The following is a 14,669-nucleotide window of genomic DNA, read 5'->3' as shown; positions in this document are numbered from 1 at the left end:
AGTTTCACCATGTTGGCCAGGCTAGTCTTGAGCTCCTGACCTCAGGTTATCCACCCACCTTGGACTTCCAAAGTGTTGGGATTGCAGGCGTGAGCCACCACACAGGGCCTAAAATAGTTTATTCTTAATTAGACTACAGTCATCATAGCTCCTTAAAATAATTCAGGATCACCCCTTCAGACCACAGTGTTAACTTTAGGTGAACATCCTTCTAGATTTCTGAATATACACCTATAGATAAATATATACAGTTTTATAAAATTGTAATCATACCCTGTATACATTTCTGTAGCCTGACTTTTCCCCAACTAATTAACATATTAGCATCTTCCATAACATCTCATACAACATCTTTTTGTCCACAAAAGAAATGCATAGCATATTTTGTAATGGCTGCAGAATAAGATCATAATTCCGTTATTGCACCTTGATTTAAAAGGCATCAGTTTTTCGCTATTATATATGAAGCTGGCATCAACATCTTTGTAACTAAATCTTAATTGTTTCCTTAGGATAGAAGTGGAATTACTGGGCAAAGGGTATGTATATTTTTCTGTCTTTCTGAGTGGCTGTATCTGTGCTCTGGCCAGCAGTTTTGGAGAGCGCTGGTTTTCTAGACCAATGTTTCTCAACTGTGGCTGCACATCAGAATCATTGAGGGTACTTTTAAAAGCAGTGATACCCAGGACCAGCTCCCAGAGATTCTGGTTTCATGGATCTGGGGTGTGACCCAGGGTTTATAGTTTTTAAAAGCTCTCCAAGAGATTTTACATGCGGCCAGTTTGATAGGTGAAAGTGGTATTTCATTATTTTAATTATAATTTTCTTCTGAAATTGTTTCAGGCATTCAGATTTGGGAGAAGTAGCCCCAGAAATAAAAGCATCAGAGAGACGGACAGCTGTGGCCATTGCAGGTAAAGTTGGATGAATGGGATGTCCCACTCTGGAGCTGAAGCATTTCTTCTGTCCCCTTGGGACTCGGGGTTCCAGCCCCTCCCTGGATTTGGGATTGTGCACCTCAAAAATGAATAAGCTTAAAGCTTTGCCTTTTATTTTTCCTTTTATAAGAAGATTCCATCTCAGGGTCTTTTAAGCATTCCTCTTATATTCAAAATAGGGTTTTTGTTTGTTTTGTGGGGAACACTTTATTCTGGAAAATGGAGTAAGTGTTCCCAGGATTCAGTTAAACATGATTATCATACAATTTAGCAGAAACACATTATCCCAGTTTTAGCATAACTGCCATTGTAGGTCATAGTTAACGTGACTGTATAGTTTATCTTCTAAACAGGGCACTTCTAAGAGTGAAAGGGATGTCATGTTGGGAACAGGTATAAATTGGGAGTGTCCCAGAGCACACTGGGGCTTGTAGTCTTCCTGGTTATGATCCATGTAGGCTGGTTTTTCCTTCTCTGAGGATTTAGGGGTGAGGCTGTCACACCACCCTTTGTAAATTGACCTTTAAGGTAAGGTGGCCACACTCCAGATATCTTTAGTTCTCTTACTATCTCATTTTATTTTGTTTTATATTTTATGTTTTATGTTTTGAGACCAAGTTTCACCCTCACTGCCCAGGCTGGAGTGCAGTGGTTCGATCTCAGCTCATTGCAATTTTCACCTCCCAGGTTCAAGTGATTCTCCATCCTCAGCCTCCCAAGTAGCTGGGATTATAGGCATGCGCCACCACGCATGACTAATTTTTCCATTTTTAGTAGAGATGGGGTTTCACCATGTTGGCCAGGCTGGTCTGAACTCCTGACCTCAGGTTATCCACCCTACCTGCCTTGGCCTCCCAAAGTGCTGGGATTATAGGCATGAGCCATCATGCCCAGGCAATGACTCATTTTACATATGAATTATCTTTTATAAATTAGGTTCTTCTTAAAATGAATGTGCTAAAAAACAAAAAACTGTTTTAACTGCCAAAAAAAACAAAGAATGGATATTACTATTGAATAGAAATAGTGTTACACAAAAACAAAAATTCACAAAAATATGCAAATAAGTTTTGGTTAATCAAATTTTATTTTAGGCTCACACCTGTAATCCCAGCACTTTAGGGGCCAAGGCAAGAGGATCGCTTGAACCCAGGAGTTTGAGACTAGCCTGCACAGCATAGCGAGACACTGTCTCTATGGAAAAAAATAAGTATTTTATTTATTCAAACAAATATTTTTTGAGTACTTACTATGTACTGGCATTGTTGTAAGCACTGGGATATTGTAAATAATAGTAAATGAAAAAGCCCAAAGCCCTTCATGGAACTTAAATTCTGGAGGTAGACACCATGGGGATGATTGGCCAATTGGTCAAGGCTTATAGCAGAATTGGAATCAAGCAGTAATTGCCCAGAGCCCTTCAGTTTCTCTGCATCTAGAATTATGCTATTCAACACAGTAGCCACTAAGCACATTGTTTAAAATTCAACAGAATTAAAACTTCAGTTCCTAAGTACTCTAGCTGTATTTGCTGAGCAGCCTGCCTGGCGAGCAGCTATGGCTTGGGCATTGCAAATGGAGAACTTCATCTTGGGAGGTTCCCTTAGAGAGCGTTGCTCTAGACAAATGGGAAAGAAAGCATGGGGATGGGGCGAGGAGAGGGAATGGCCTCACTGGATGCTTATGTGAGCTAGGTTGTCTTAGTTAATTTTAACAATAACCGCTTAGGTACTTTTCAATCCCTGTTTCATTTGAGGAAACCGAGGCACAGAGACACTCTGGTTCTTCTCCCAAACTTTGATCTCTGTATATCTCTCTACTGAATAAACCTCCAGTGGTTATTTTTTACAGTTCTTCATGAGTTACATGAGTCTCTTGAGCATATGCTTCATTTTAAAGACTTAAAGCAAGGTTTTAAGCCTATAGGATTAAAAACAAGTTGTATTAAAGTATACTATACAGGCCAGGTGCAGTGGCTCATGCATGTAATCCCAGCACTTTGTGAGGCCGAGGCAGGCAGATCACTTGAGGACAGGAGTTGAAGATCAGCCTGACCAACGTGGTGAAACCCCGTCACTAAAAACACAGTTAGGTTGGTGGTAGGTGCTTCTAGTGTTAGCTACTTGGGAGGCTGAGGCAGGAGAATTGCTTGAGCCTGGGAGGTGGAGGTTGCAGTGAGCCGAGATTGCACCACTGTATTCCAGCCTGGGCGACAGAGTGTCTTAAGAAAAAAAAAAATAATAGTACACTATGCATTCAGAAAAGTACTCAAATTAATAGCTTGAGAAATTTTCACAAACATGAACTTACCGATGCAAGCCAGAAACCATATCAGAAAGCTGAAGAAAACCCATGCCCCTCCCTCTAGTCACTTCACCTCTCATCCGTCATTATTCCAGACTCCTGAAAGGATAGATTACTTTTGCTTGGTTTATACTTTATATAATCACACTATAGAATGTATTTATCTTACATAATTCTGAGGATTCTACTTCTTAGCTCATTCTGTTTTTGCCTCACTCCATCACCCAGGCCGGAGTGCAGTGGTGGCCATCGTAGCTCACTGCAGCTTTGATCTGGCCTCAAGGATTCTCCCGCCAGGTAGCTAAGACTACAGGTGTGAGCCACTGTGCCCAACTAATTTTTAAAAAATTTTTGTGTAGAGACAGGGTCTTGCTTTTGTGCCCAGGCTGGTCTTGAACTCCCAAACTCAAGCGATCTTCCCGCCTTGCCCTCCCAAAGTGCTGTGATTACAGACCTGAGTCACCCCACCTGGCCTGAAAATGGTTTTAATTGCCTTACTTGGAGCTCTCCAACAATGGGCTCATAACAGTTCTTCCTGGGTTCACCATGGTGGTAGGGCCTGGCCTATACTCTGTCCTCGTGTTCCATATGAGCCCAGTACTCCCGCTGAGTCAGAGTTTATCTCATCCTTAGGTCAGTTCCTGCCCAACGTGAAGTATAGTGGAGACCTTGGCTCATGGAGCTGAGCCCTCACTGGCCCCCCATGTTTGCTGCTTTGTGTCTTTGCCCAGAGCCCTGCTGCCTCGTCTTCCACATGTCCCACAATCTGCTGATGGCTACAGAACGTCAGGCTCTCTCCCAACCCTAGTCAGTGGTTTCCTTAGTTTGGTACCCTCAGTCTTTGACTACTTTGTGCCTCCTTGACCTCATCCACCTGTTAAATCCACCTCAGGGCTATTTCCCACCCCCAATCAAGCGAGGCCCTTTTCTCCCTGGGTCTGGAGGTTATTCCTGACTCCACCTTAAAACTACTCTCAGAACCATCCCAGCCCTGTGTCTGGCATCTTTAGACTTTGCCATTCTCGTCTCTAACCATTTTCTCTCCTTGTGGCATTTTGGATTCCTTGGAAAATTTGTTCTAGTGTCTTTTCCTCACTTGAGTAAAGTAATCTTTGGACTACTTGACATTGTGGTGGATGTGTGTGGATCTTGTGCCTTCTGATCTTCTCATGCTTCCTGGACCCCATTTTCTTTTTCCCTTTTTCTCTTTCCTGCTTTTCACATGTCCATCTCCCAGAGACGACATCAGAGAAGACAGTTCAAAATGTTAGGTTTATCTACCTGATTACATGGAAATCATGAGAAAACGTAAATCTGAAAACATCCGAATCTTCCTTTATAAAGTTTTAAAAATAAACATTTTGGAACCCAGGTGTTACTTATACTTGGATCAAAGTCAAAATTGTTGAAACATGCATTGAGAAGTCTGGCTCCTGCCTTCCCAAGCCTCTTTTTTTTTTTTTTTTTTTTTAATTTTTTATTTGATTATAGGTTTTGGAGTACATCAGCAGAGCATGCAAGACAATTGCATAGGTACACACATGGCAGTGTGCTTTGCTTTTCTTCTCCCCTTCACCCACATTTGGCACCTTGTTCTCTCCTTTACGTTATGTGCTTGCAAGCAGATCTAGAGAGCTTTAGGTCTTTGTTCACATGTGAGTATCTGACTAGCACTGCATTAACCACATTCTGTAATTAAGATATTACTGCTGATGGACACTTCATGATGTTTGGAGACTTTGGACAAATAACAGTTTACTTCTAAGATGCAACGCCTCCCCACAGCCTCTTTCCCTGACCGTACCTTGTGTATTTGTGCTCTGAAGTATATTTCAAGAGATTACAAAAATTCCTTATGCTGGAACACAAATAACATTGATAAGAGGTGGTCAGTTTTTAACTAGTCAAGGAATTTCTGTCAACTCACATTTTAAATAGTTTCTAAAAGCAAAGGTTAATCTATATACGTTTTGTGGTTATTCTTGTTTTATTTTGCAAAGTTTAGAAAATTCTATAAAGATATATCCTAGAGCAAATCTGTGTCTTGTGTGTAGCTATTACTACTACCTTGTGATGTATTTTTTGCTGGCAAAACATTACATTTACATAGGAAAAACTAAAACCAATGATAGCACTAAAACAGCCACCATATTGTCACTTGACTTTTTTTGTTTGTTTGTTTTTTTTTTCTTTTTGAAACAGGGTCTTGCTCTGATGCCCAGGCTGGAATCACAGCTCACTGTAGCCTTGACCTCCCAGGCTCAAGTAATCCTGCCTCAGCCTCAGCTGAGACCACAGGCTCCTGGCATCATGCCCAGTTAATTTTTGTTTGTTTCTTAGTTTGTTTTTGAGGTAGCCTCATTCTGTCACCCAGGCTTGAGTCCAGTGGCACGATCTCAGTTCACTGTAACCTCCTCCTCCTGGGTTCAAGCGATTCTTGTGTCTCAGCCTCCCGAGTAGCTGGAATTACAGGCACACAGCACCACGCCCAGCTCATTTTTGTAATTTTTCGTAGAGACAGGGTTTCACCATGTTGGCCAGGCTGGCTGGTCTCAAACTCCTGGACTCAAGTGCTCCTGCTTCAGCCTCCCAAAGAGCTGGGGTTACAGGCATGAGCAACTGGAATTTTTTGACAGAAAGGTGCCAACTTGCTGATGAAACTAAATGTATGTGGTTTCTTTTTTCTAGATTTGGAATGGAGAGAAATGGAAGGAGATGATTGCGAGTTCCGTTATGGAGGTAGAAACTACATGATTTGGCAAACAGATTGGATTGGGGAGAGAGGGAGTGGGTAAAGTGACAGATAACCGGGATTTTATATTTAGAACAATTGGCAGAAATTGCCATCTTGGTGAGAAAAGAGGGTTCTAGGTTTAGTTTCGATTAATTTGTGTCGGCCAAGGGTGCATTATTTGATTGACACTTCGTTTTCCATTGCTTTTTTCATAGATGGTGCAAATGAGGCTCAGGACAATGATTTTCCAACAGGTAAGCATTTTCTCTGCCTTTCCTTTCTGTTTTGTGACAGGGGGTTATCATCTAGACTGGCAGTCCCCCCAACTAACTGTATCAAGTCACCTGGGGAGGCAGAGCACTCAGGTTTAGGATGCCCTACTTCTATATCGTTAATGATATTGCAAAAAAAAAAAAAAAAGGCCTAGGAAGCTGGCTAACCATGTAGGGTAACCAGGCCCCCACCACCCAACATACTCACTACCTGTAATAAGTTAGCATGTTTGGAGGTGAAACCCAGAGATGTTTCATTTTTTAACAAGTTCCTGAGTGATTCTAATGTACGGCCCAGTTTGGAAAGCATTTATCTGGGCCAGCGCCTTCATTTGCAGATCAGGATCCTGGGCCTAGAGCTTCCAAACAGCCTGCCAAGGCCACACACTGGGCAGGAGTGTTTTGCCTTTTACTACCATGCTACTTAAAAATAAAAAGTTGTTCCATGTCTGGACAAGAAAAACAATGTTCCTGGTTTCATTCAGGCAAAGCTGGGAAACTTGAGTAGCACATGTTTTGCTACAGTGTGACTCTTCCAATGCAATTCTTTTGTTTTTGTAACAAGTTCATAGGTCCCCTGTGTTCTGTGGGGCAGTCCTGTGGCCGCACTGCCTCTGGAACTCTCTGAGCCCAGTGTCCAGCACTGTGACTCCTGCTGGTCGTATGGGAAGTGGTCCTGAATCCATCACTTCACCTTCGTGGGAAACAGGCAGAGGGCTGGGTCACCCAGTGTTTCCTTTCATGGTTTATCTCAGCGTGTAAAGCAGCATCAGACATGTTGCTTCCTCTCTTGAGAAAGGAACTGGAAAAAAGCCCTCAGGGGAGTAGAATTTGTATTTGTTTCATGCATTAATTTTTAAAGTGATCGGGCATGCGGTGGGGTTCACTCTTATAATCCCAGCACTTTGGAATGCAGAAGCAGGCAGATCACTTGAGCCAGAGAGTTCAAGACCAGCCTAGGCAACATGGCAAAATCCAATTCTCTGCAAAACAAAAAGCTAGCCAAGTATAGTGTGGACCTGTAGTCCCAGCTCCTCAGAGGCTGATATGGGTGGATCACTTGAGCCTGGGAGGTCAAAGCTAGAGTGAGCTGTGATCATACCACTGCACTCCAGTCTGGGTGACAGAGTGAGACGCTGTGTCAAACAACAACAACACATTTTAAGTGTACTAATTATATGCAGCACGAACATTAGCAAGGTGCTGGGCCAAGACCTGCAATGGTGCATAGAACCTTCAGAGGTAGCAATACTGTTCCAAGCTTCTAGCTTCTAAGATTTTCCATTGTATAGGGTGATACTTGAGTATCTGCACAAATAAGTGCTCCCTTACTAATAGTCTGCACTGAATATTTTAATACATTTAAAATGAAAAGCTACATTATAGCCAGGCACCATGGCTTACACCTATAATCCCAGCACTTTGAGAGGCCTAGGCGGGTGGGTTGCTTGAGTTTGGGTTTGAGACCAGCCTACGCAACATGGTGAAAACCCTTCTCTACCAAAAAAATACAAGGATTAGCCAGGTATTATGGCACATACCTGTAGCCCAGCTACTTGGGAGGCAGAGGTGGGAGGATCTCTTAAGCCCAGGAGGTTGAGGCTACAATGAACCAAAATCATGCCACTGCACTACAGCCTGGGTAACAGAGTGAGACCCTGTGTAAGAAAAGAAAGAAAACCTGCATTATTGATCTCAGGTTTGCTAAATGGTTGTGTAGCTGTGATTGCTTTCTATGCTTAGTGATTTCTTTCTAGTTCCTTTAAAGTATTCTCTAACTTATTTGTCGAGAGAAATAAAAACAAAAACAAAACATTAACTAGAAAGCCAGAGGAGCAATTCAGTGTTATGCCTCCTGTGAGAACTTCCTGGTGACTCTGAGTAGCCCACAGAAGCAACACAATAGGGAGATGAGGCCTGCATTCAGCTGCTAGGAGTTGCTAGGAGTCACGTGCTGCTCACTGTAGCCAATTAATTTTGAGTTCAGTGTTAGATCTTACAGATTTCTAGAAAGACCAGAAATCTGGCTTTTGCAAAAACTCATCCAGTTGTTAAATGTAGCTTCTCTATTTCTGTTCTTTCTTTTTTTTTTATTTTTAATGTCACACATGTCTGTGGTTAGGCTGGTACCTATTGTACCTTGATGTCAGGGTTCCTGCTCTCTGAAAGGGGTCATCACTGTCTTCCCCATCCTGCTGGGCCTCTCCCTTACCAGCTCTTCCCTGGCCCCTAGCTCAGAAACACAGGGTGAGCACTTACATCTTCATTTCTTTCCACAGTGGAGAGAAGCAGGTTTCAAGAAATGCTGTCACTTTTGGGCCTAGAGACGTACCAGGCCCAGAAACTCAGTCTCCAGGACTCTCTGCAGATCAGTTTTGACAGCATGAAGAACTGGGCCCCTCAGGTTCCCAAAGACTTGCCCTGGAATTTCCTCAGGAAGCTGCAGGCCCTCAACGCTGAAGCCAGGAATACCACCATGGTGCTGGACGTGCTCCCAGATGCCAGGCCTGTGGAGAAGGAGAGCCAGATGGAAGAGGAGATCATCTACTGGGACCCAGCTGATGACCTTGCTGCCGACATTTATTCCTTTTCTGAGCTGCCCACCCCGGACACGCCAGTGAACCCCTTAGACCTTCTCTGTGCCCTGCTGCTCTCCTCAGACAGTTTCCTGCAACAAGAAATAGTGTTGAAAATGGCCCTCTGCCAGTTTGCACTCCCGCTCGTGTTGCCTGACTCAGAGAACCACTACCATACATTTCTGCTGTGGGCCATGCGGGGCATTGTGAGGACATGGTGGTCCCAGCCCCCAAGGGGCGTGGGGAGCTTCCGGGAAGACAGCGTGGTCTTGTCCAGGGCGCCCGCCTTTGCCTTCGTGCGCATGGACGTCAGTAGCAACTCAAAGTCTCAGCTTCTCAACGCCGTCCTCAGCCCAGGCCACAGGCAGTGGGACTGCTTCTGGCATCGGGACCTCAACTTGGGCACCAATGCCCGGGAGATTTCGGATGGGTTGGTAGAAATTTCCTGGTTTTTTCCCAGTGGAAGGGAGGACCTGGACATTTTCCCAGAACCTGTGGCCTTTCTGAACCTGAGAGGTGACATCGGGTCTCACTGGCTGCAGTTTAAGCTCTTGACAGAAATCTCCTCCGCCGTGTTTATATTGACTGACAATATCAGTAAGAAGGAATACAAACTGCTGTACTCCATGAAGGAGTCAACCACAAAATACTACTTCATCCTGAGTCCCTACCGTGGGAAACGTAACACAAACCTGAGATTTCTGAATAAGTTAATTCCTGTGCTCAAAATAGACCACTCGCACGTCCTGGTGAAGGTCAGCAGCACCGACAGCGATAGCTTCGTGAAGAGGATCAGGGCCATCGTCGGGAATGTGCTGCGGGCACCCTGCAGGCGGGTGTCTGTGGAGGACATGGCACACGCAGCCCGCAAGCTGGGCCTAAAGGTCGACGAGGACTGTGAGGAGTGTCAGAAGGCGAAAGACCGGATGGAGAGGATTACCAGGAAAATCAAGGACTCGGATGCCTACCGAAGGGATGAGCTGAGGCTGCAGGGGGACCCCTGGAGAAAGGCAGCCCAAGTGGAGAAGGAGTTTTGCCAGCTCCAGTGGGCCGCGGACCCCCCCGAGAAGCACAGGGCTGAGCTGAGGCGGCGGCTGCTAGAACTTCGAATGCAGCAGAACGGCCACGATCCCTCCTCGGGGGTGCAGGAGTTCATCTCAGGGATCAGCAGCCCCTCCCTGAGTGAGAAGCAGTACTTCCTGAGGTGGATGGAGTGGGGCTTGGCGCGGGTGGCCCAGCCGAGACTGAGACAGCCTCCGGAGATGCTTCTCACCCTGAGAACAAAGCACGGGGGCCCCACAGACTTGGGGGAGCCACTCTGGCCTGAGCCCCTGGGGGTGGAACACTTCCTGCGGGAGATGGGACAGTTTTACGAGGCCGAGAGCTGCCTTGTGGAGGCGGGAAGGCTGCCGGCAGGCCAGAGGCGTTTTGCCCACTTCCCCGGCTTGGCCTCGGAGCTGCTGCTGACAGGGCTGCCTCTGGAGCTGATCGATGGGAGCACCCTGAGCATGCCTGTCCGCTGGGTCACGGGGCTCCTGAAGGAGCTGCACCTCCGACTGGAGAGACGCTCAAGGCTGGTGGTCCTGTCAGCCCTCGGGGTGCCATGCACGGGCAAGTCCACGCTCCTTAACACCATGTTTGGTCTGCGGTTTGCCACAGGGAAGAGCTGCGGTTCTCGAGGAGCCTTCATGCAGCTCATCACAGTGGCCGAGGGCTTCAGCCAGGACCTGGGCTGTGACCACATCCTGGTGATAGACTCTGGGGGGTTGATAGTTGGGGCCTTGACCTCAGCTGGGGACAGGTTTGAGCTGGAGGCTTCCTTGGCCACTCTGCTCATGGGGCTGAGCAATGTCACCGTGATCAGCTTAGCTGAAACCAAGGACATTCCAGCAGCTATTTTGCATGCATTTCTGAGGCTGGAAAAAACGGGGCACATGCCCAACTACCAGTTTGTATACCAGAACCTTCATGAGGTATCTGTTCCTGGCCCCAGGCCAAGAGACAAGAGACAGCTCCTGGATCCACCTGGTGACCTGAGCAGAGCTGCAGCCCAGATGGAGAAACAGGGTGACAGCTTCCGGGCACTGGCAGGCCTGGCCTTCTGCGATCCTGAGAAGCAGCACATCTGGCACATCCCTGGCCTGTGGCACGGAGCACCTCCCATGGCCGCAGTGAGCTTGGCCTACAGTGAAGCCATATTTGAATTGAAGAGATGCCTACTTGAAAACATCAGGAACGGCCTGTCCAACCAAAACAAAAACATCCAGCAGCTCATTGAGCTGGTGAGACGGCTGTGAGTGTGCAGAGAAACCCGGGTCAGGTGTAGGCGGCTGCTGTGGGCAGCCCTGTCTGATGGGGCACCCATGTGGGGCTGTGCCCTGGTGCCTGAGAATGGCTGGTGCCCAATCGACATGAGAAGAAGCAGCAAAAGAGAGTTGGAGTCTCCTCAACAGTGTTAAGAGAGGAAGTGACCTCACAGACCAGCTCAGAGATGTTACCAGGAATATAACAGCCCCCAGGGTAGGGAGACAAGCAGAAGTTTGTTCTGTCTCAGCTCCTGTCAAGGATCCTATGGGGTGGGCCCTCTGTACAGCTGCTCTCTGTCACTGGCCCCTGGAGTGGGAGCAGCATCCTGAGTCACTACAGGCCTAGGCAGGCAGGTTGGGACACTACTGTCCCAGGACAGAGGTGGGGAAGTTGTCCTGAGAAAGCAGAGGTAGGCCTTGCTCCAGCCCAACCCAAGGGGCTCCGGTGGACCAGCATTCAAGATGTAAGTGCCAGTGGTGTGCAAGGCACTCCCATGGCACCGTATTTATTGACTGATCTGTGAAGCCTTCCCTGACCCATGCCCAGGAAGAGTTCATTGGTCGCTCTGTTGTGCCCCACAGCACTTTGTTATACCTCTGCCACACACTTCACGCAGTGCGTTGTAACTCATGTGTTTACATGTGTGTCCCCCAGACTGTGAGCTCCTTGAGGGCAGGGATTGTACATTCTCCAGCTCTGTGTCCCCAGGGCCTGGCACATTGTAGACGCTTAATAAATGTCTATTGAATGAATGAATGCACAAATGATAGTAATGGGCAGATTCTGCACGTCCGTGCCTTAATTCTCCTGTTTGTCAAAGAAGAGAGCAGCATCTGTCTGAGGAAGGGGTGTTTAAGGCAGTATCTGGAATGGTAGCGCAGAGATGCCCCACTAAAAAAAGCCATCCTGTTCCCTCTCTTTAAGCCAGGAGCCATTCTTCAGCTGTTACTGGGGATTGAAACTAAATGCCTTCACAGTAACTGAGGTCTTTCCATTGTCACCCCATTTCACAGGTGAGGAAAAGGAAGCCTAGAACATGTAAGCCCCTGCCCCAGGCTCACTCCTGGATGGGCGAAGCTGGAGCGGATGAGGGGTGGTGCTGTCACGCCCAGCCCTGCACCTCTTCCTCTCATCCTCTCCAGACTCCCACAGCTTCTGGGCTCACCCCTGGGCAGCCGCATCAGTGCCAGTGCCTCCTCTGACATCCTCCTTAACCTCATCCACAGCCCACCTGCCACCATTCAAGCCAGAGGCTTGGTCAAAGACTTGGGACTTCTGCCCTGTCAGTTCTCCCGCTGGAATCCTTGCCTGTCCTGGCCCTTCCCAGGGGCCACTGTGACCTCACTGGGCCTCAGAACCCCACCCCAGCCCTTTCACCAGCTCTAGGAAGTTCTGCTTGATCCTCTGGGCCTTGGGTAGGGCTCGGAGCCTCTTTCTCTTTGTGTGTCTTGACTTGAGAGAAACCAGCCCCTTTCCCAAGAGCTCCTGTTTCTTGTCCTTTCACCAGACTCATCAAGGGGAGCCTTCAGCTCTCGGGAGCTCACGAGCCCTCTGGACTGGAATCCTTTCTTGAACACAAGGCTTCCTGGTGCCTCTTCTGGAGGTGCCTGGCAGCCTGCCTGCCGTGGGTTTCTGGATTTTACAGATGCTCCAACTGCTGCTCGCAGGATGTCCAAACTGTTGCCTCTATATTCTAGGAGCCTGGTTCTCTGCAAACCTGGTCTCCTGCTAGTAAGTTTAGGAAAACCTTTCCTTATTTTGGGCTGTGCTGCAGTAGAGTGGCGAGGTCTCACTGCAACCTCCACTTCTTGGGTTCCAGTGATGCTCAGCCTCCCAATTAGCTGGGACTACAGGCATCCATCATCATAAAAATACAAATGTTTGTATTTTTAGTAGAGATGGTGTTTCACCATGTTGGCCAGGCTGGTCTTGACCTGCTGGCCTTATGTTATCCACCTGCCTCAGCCTCCCAAAGTGCTGGGATTAGAAGTGTGAGCCACCATGCCCGGCCTCCTCCCACCCTTTTTGAAGGATCGATGTTTCAAGTCTGTGAACTGTGGATGGGCCTTGCCTTCAGCCCTCCAGTCAGTGCTGCTCTTAGGGTTTCAATAAACACAACACCCAGGACCTGCCTGGCACATCTGAAGCTAAAAATGCTCACCTTCAGGTCTGAGAAGCCCCAGAACTTGCCATGGGGCTACTGGACAGTCATGTTCTTAGAGTTGTGCTTAGCAGAGAGAGCCACCCAGAAAGGTGGACAGGGCAGCAGGCTGCTCACCAGTGCGTGGCCATGTGCTCACAAGGGGTCCCGTCTGATGAAACTGTGAAACTAAGCTACTACCATCTTGGAGGAAATGGGCCTAGAGAGTGCTTGAGACAAGGACCAAGAGTGTCTTCGCCTCTTGTGAGATGGGGTGTAGCTTGCTTCAGCACATTGGATGTCCATCCTGGTTCTGAACCTCGGCCTTGCTTCCTACTAATTATATGACCCTTGAGCAAAGTTACTCGGCTTCTCCAAGTCTTAGTTGCCCCCTACTAGCACCTGTGTAGGAATGGAAGGTGCTTACATGGTGCCTGCCCTGTGGTGGAAGAGCTAGTCTGTGCATAGGACAAGTGAGGCACCCATCTCCATGTCTACACCATTCTGCACACCCATGAGGCTTGTGCAGAGGAAGCTGCCTTCTGCATCAGCCTCAAACATTTTAACATGTCAGATCAGGGTTCATCTTTTAATCAATCAATGGAAGCTTAAGAGAATTTGCAGCCATTTTTCCTTTTTTTCCCCCTTTTTTTCTTTTCCTTCTTAGAGAATTTGGAATTAACATTTTTCCTTCTTAATGGTATGTAAAACAGCACCTTCTCACCGATGTTATCTTAATTTACTGAAACGCAGTACCCGGTGGGGCTGGTGTTGTGTAGTCTATATATATATATATAAAATATAAACCTGATCCAGTGTTGTGTAGTATATATATATATATATACCTGATCCGGTGTTGTGTAGTCTATATATATATATATAAAATATATAAACCTGATCCAGTGTTGTGTAGTCTATATATATATATATAAAATATAAACCTGATCCAGTGTTGTGTAGTCTATATATATATATATAAAATATAAACCTGATCCAGTGTTGTGTAGTCTATATATATATATATATATATAAAATATAAACCTGATCCAGTGTTGTGTAGTCTATATATATATATATATATATATATATAAAATATAAACCTGATCCAGTGTTGTGTAGTCTATATATATATATATATATAAAATATAAACCTGATCCAGTGTTGTATAGTCTATATATATATATAAAATATAAACCTGATGCAGTGTTGTGTAGTCTATATATATATATATATAAAATATAAACCTGATCCAGTGTTGTGTAGTCTATATATATATATATATATATAAAAAATATAAACCTGATCCAGTGTTGTGTAGTCTATATATATATATAAAATATAAACCTGATCCAGTGTTGTGTAGTCTATATATATATATATAAAATATAAACCTGATC

At 46.1% G+C, this 14,669-nt stretch overlaps 1 protein-coding gene across 5 annotated transcripts in view; it reads left to right on the top strand.

Annotated features, from left to right (window-relative positions):
• URGCP (upregulator of cell proliferation) overlaps positions 1-11,895 on the top strand; it is a 56,858-nt gene extending 44,963 nt beyond the window's left edge. For 3 of the 5 annotated variants that reach the window (XM_054237021.2, XM_002751364.6, XM_054237020.2), the window contains 5 exons: positions 513-539; positions 844-914; positions 5,931-5,981; positions 6,192-6,230; positions 8,528-11,895. In XM_054237021.2, the coding sequence (XP_054092996.1) occupies positions 5,948-5,981; positions 6,192-6,230; positions 8,528-11,121 (2,667 nt within the window). In that variant the 5' untranslated portion in view covers positions 513-539; positions 844-914; positions 5,931-5,947 and the 3' untranslated portion in view covers positions 11,122-11,895. The remainder of the gene's footprint in view (positions 1-512; positions 540-843; positions 915-5,930; positions 5,982-6,191; positions 6,231-8,527) is intronic. The other 2 variants (XM_009002102.5, XM_002751365.6) reach the window with 2 other exon arrangements.
• Positions 11,896-14,669: the final 2,774 nt, after the last annotated feature.

This window comes from Callithrix jacchus, chromosome 11, assembly GCF_049354715.1.
Source record: "Callithrix jacchus isolate 240 chromosome 11, calJac240_pri, whole genome shotgun sequence".
NCBI classification, from domain to species: domain Eukaryota; kingdom Metazoa; phylum Chordata; class Mammalia; order Primates; family Cebidae; genus Callithrix; species Callithrix jacchus.
Note: the sequence above shows the minus strand (reverse complement) of the source record. Positions and strands in the feature narration are given on the sequence as shown.